The sequence below is a fragment of the Pundamilia nyererei genome, unplaced genomic scaffold, assembly GCF_000239375.1.
Source record: "Pundamilia nyererei isolate P.nyererei 1_Seehausen unplaced genomic scaffold, PunNye1.0 scaffold02017, whole genome shotgun sequence".
Classification (NCBI taxonomy): Eukaryota; Metazoa; Chordata; class Actinopteri; order Cichliformes; family Cichlidae; genus Pundamilia; species Pundamilia nyererei.
The window spans coordinates 2,832-7,363 of NW_005189418.1; the positions used below are offsets into that span (position 1 = coordinate 2,832).

The 4,532-nt window shown below is 36.3% G+C and overlaps 1 protein-coding gene across 1 annotated transcript; it reads left to right on the forward strand.

The window, feature by feature from the left end:
- Positions 1–2,048: 2,048 nt before the first annotated feature.
- Positions 2,049–4,229, forward strand: LOC102199742 (extracellular calcium-sensing receptor-like; the record flags this gene model as incomplete). Its single annotated transcript, XM_005755587.1, has 5 exons — positions 2,049–2,239; positions 2,377–2,674; positions 2,756–3,550; positions 3,702–3,929; positions 4,106–4,229. Coding segments are annotated over exons 1-5 (1,621 nt in total), but the record flags the coding sequence as incomplete, so codon positions are not given.
- Positions 4,230–4,532: the final 303 nt, after the last annotated feature.

Sequence of the window (4,532 nt, forward strand, 5' to 3'; positions counted from 1 at the left end):
AGGCTTTCGAGCCTATACAGCTTGGAGTAAGACAACATGCATGAAGAGGATGATGTGGACAAAATACTCATTTGCCTAATAATTCTGCACTCCCTGTAGTTGTTTTTTTCCTGTGTAATAATATTCAACATGATGCTCACTGTGCAGGTGCTAGCAAAGAGTCAAAATTGTATTGTTTTTTTTTCTGAAAATGTTTGCACATTACTGTTGTGCTCTCATCTTTTTGTATGATAAAAATAAAAGTAATGTACATATCCATACTGTAGACTGTGCCGCTATTTTCCTTCTCTGGAGCACAAACTCAAATTAGCTCACTGTAGCAGAAGTACAAGTGGAATCAATAAACGGGATCGAGAGACAAGCAGACTTAACAGTTCCAAGGAACTGGACTTCTGGGAATCTGTTCTTAAGTCCCGTTCCTAGACACTAATAATAATGCACCAACCTACTCGAGAGCTTTCTTAATTTGGTTAGATGTTGTGTTGTCTTCAGTTTTTCATTACCATGGAAATAATTCTGTCAGCACGCAGTTTAGTTGTCTTATGCACACTTTCAAGTCCTTTGATGCTTTTTTTTCTTTTATTTATTAATTTTTTTAAATGTAACAGATTGTTGCTTTATGATTTATTCACATTCAAAACAGTATGTGTTAAAAAAATTTTTAGTAATGTGACTATGTAAACAATTTTCATTGTGTAACCAGAAATACTATAAAACATTATGTTGTATATTATTATAACGTATTAAATTACGCTAGTAGGTAGGTAGGTAGGGTAGGGTAGGTGTAAGACCACAATTTTCCAAATGACCAAAAGAGGGTGCTAGGCATTGTTGGAAAAGAAAGAAGAAAAGAGAAAACAGAAAAATGGATGCAGCAGAATTTGGTGCTTTAGAAAGTTAGCCTGGATTAAACACAAGAATTATATTTTTTTCTTTCTGGTTAAATGTCATTAACAGTGTTATTTTATCATTATGTGTGAAATACAACTAAGATGGGGAATAAGGTACTATGCTGTTTTGTAATGATATAAAATATTGCAGTTGCTGTTACACTTTATGAACACAAGTAGATTAGAAATTTTTTTAAGAAAGCAATCGTTAAAATTACATTTTTGTAATTTTTATTTTTAAGTGTTTCATTGCAACTAAGAGTGTGAGTCTTTATTGCTAAATTTATGCTCTTTCTCTTCTCAGTTTCATTGTGATTTCACTTCCTCACGCAGACAAAAGACTGGTGAAGTGAAGAAAATCAAATTGGTAGCTAGTTGTTGCAGTTGGAGAGGGAACCACTGTAAACACAAATTACTATAAAGAAAAAGTGAAATTGTTGATACTGACAGCCTGAAATACCTCCAAACTGTCGATTTTTTAGTATTAGCTTCTCCCCTTCTAGCAACTGGTAGACTGCTGGTAATCTTTATTGTAGAAAACACAGAAAAACATCAAACTGAATCGATCTGACCCATCAGTTGCCCAACTGTGAGAAATACAGTTGTTTTAAGATTGATATATAATATTGCATCACTAATATGAATGTAGGTGTGTGAATGGGTGAATGTGACTTAAACAAAGCTCTCAGAGCAGCCTGAAAATACAATATAAAGTGAAGTAAATAAAGTAGGCAGCTCAATTATTTTAATTGAATTAATAAATAAGTATGTGTTTTCTAAGAAAGTAATAATAACAACTTTTTTGTCACTTACTGTAGGAAGAAGCCACTATAATTTCATAATTTTTCAGTGCATATTTATTTATAGTGAATCACTTTTTGTATTATAACTACATATTACATACCTACACACCTAAACTGCATTTCCTTCTTTTACAAAAAGTAACCTCCATAAAATTGTATAATTGGACATGTTCCTCCTCTTCCTCAACCTGAGAATGCATCATCTCTCTTCTGTTATTACATCTTAGGTTGCACCAGAAGGTATAAATATCAGTGCAAGTCTTTCATTTACACGAAGGCATTTATAATGGCATTAAGTGGTTTAGCTCTAGACTTGGCATCCTCACACAGATGGCCAGAGCAGGGGTGGGCACTTCTCCAATTATTATTGATGGCTTCTTTTTCTCAAGCTGAGGACCCAGTGTGCACGCAGAGAGGTGATTCTGGGAACCCAGTCCTATCAAAAGATGGGGATTTTATATTAGGGGGGATGTTCTCTTTTCACAGCAGCTGGGAAGACAGAATGGACAACTACACACACAAACCAATGCCACTACAATGTACCAGGTAAATGATAAGAAATGAATTTAATACAGTCATTTAAGAAATTCATCAATTCTTGGCTTTAAACATCCTTTGAAATGTTTTTTCCAAGTTTTAAGGGAAAATGTGATGCAATTCCAATTATTTGTAAATGTCTCAAGTTTAAATTTCAGAGATTTCCAATTTGCACAGGCTATGCTTTTTGCAATTGAGGAGATTAATAACAGTACAGACCTACTGCCAGGAATCTCTGTGGGCTATAAAATCTATGATACTTGTGGGTCTGTGGCCAGAAGTGTAGGTGTCACACTGGCTTTGGCTAATGGAAATGAAATTGTGTCTGTACCCCCGAAGGCACCATGTACCAGACCTGCACATGTGCAGGCGATAATAGGAGAGACCTCTTCTTCTCCATCCATTGCAGTAGCTACTGTTATTGGACCATTTGTTCTGCCAGTGGTGGGTAGGCTTCTTTCTTTATACATTTTATATATATATAAAGATATATATAATGTTTAAAAAATATTTTTATTCTCTTAGATCAGTCACTTTGCCACATGTGCTTGTCTCAGTGACAAAACTAAGTACCCATCCTTCCTCAGAACAATACCCAGTGACTACTACCAGAGCAGAGCCCTGGCACATTTGGTCAAGCATTTTGGATGGACTTGGGTTGGAGCTATTCGAACCAATAATGATTATGGAAATAATGGCATGGCCACCTTCACAGAAACTGCACAGCAGCTGGGCATCTGTCTGGAGTATTCTGTATCTTTTTTTAGGACAGATCCATATGTGAAAATACAAAAGATAATTGAAATTATAAAGGCTTCAACCTCCAGGGTAATTGTTGCATTCCTTTCCCATGTGGATCTGGATGTGCTGCTACATGAGTTTTCATACCATAACTTGTCTGGGTACCAGTGGGTAGGCACTGAGTCGTGGATATTTGATTCACAAACAGCAAAAATGGATATACATCACATACTGAATGGTGCCATAGGTCTTTCCATTCCTAAAGCACATGTCACTGGCCTGAGAGAGTTCATACTGGATGTTAAGCCACTGAATTCATCTAATAATGAACTCTTTATTGAGTTCTGGGAGACACTATTTAGTTGTAAGTTCAAGGAGTTGAAATCATCAGCAGACATTCAGAGAGAGTGTACTGGACATGAAGATCTGAACGGAGTTCAAAACAGCTTCACTGATATGTCTCTCATGCCTATCTTTAATAATGTATATAAAGCAGTGTATGCAGTGGCACATGCACTTCACAATATCCTCAGCTGTAATAAAACATGTAACAAAAATGTGCAGCTAGATCCATTCACGGTGAGCTTTACACCAACTTAAAAGATTAAATCACATTAGCAAGAACATTGTTGTCATAATTAAAAAAATATTTTGTCTTTCATAATCTTTGACCATTAGGTGTCCAAGATATCTCTATTGCAAGTAACTGAGTTTTGGCATGTTATCTTAGGTTTTGCAACACATACGAAAGATTCACATCACAACAAAGGAAAGAGATGAGGTTTACTTTAATGAGAATGGAGATCCAGCAGCAAAGTATGAAATTATAAACTGGCAGCCAAGAGAAAACGGCGTTGTGGAGTTTGTCACAGTTGGTCTTTATGATACATCATTGGCTCCAGAAAAACAGCTAAATTTGCAAAACAAGGCTTTAATTTGGGCAAGAAACACAAAGCAGGTACACATTCATACAACCTTGGGGTTTTTTGTTTTATTTTTTTCAATTTATAAATATGTATTTAATTTGTTTTACAGTATTTTGGTTTTGATCTTTCAAAATTAAGAAATTGTTTGACAGAGAACTTCATTTTTTTCTTAAAGTCCATATGCAGTTTAATTTTCTTGATCATGCAGGTTCCTGTGTCAGTTTGCAGTGAGAAATGTCCCCCAGGAACACGCAAGGTTCTCCAGAAAGGAAGGCCTGTTTGCTGCTATGACTGTATAAGATGTGCAGAGGGACAGATCAGCAATGTTACAGGTGTGGTGACATTTCATTTTAATTTTGGTGCATTACAAAGCAAAGTTAGACATGTAGGACGGTCATACAAGAACTATTTAATAATCGTGATGTTTGTTTTTATGCAGACATAATATGCATTTAGTACGGAGCCCCGCAGGGGACATGGGAGAAAAAAAAATTAAGATGGACTTTTGCGAGATCTCGCAAAACTAACTCGGGATCTCGCAAAACTTTTAGCCGCATTCTTCGGACGCCGGCTCAAAGCCGACCGGGAGGTCGAGGCACGATGTGCCGGGAAAGCGGTGTTCCTCCCGGCTGTAG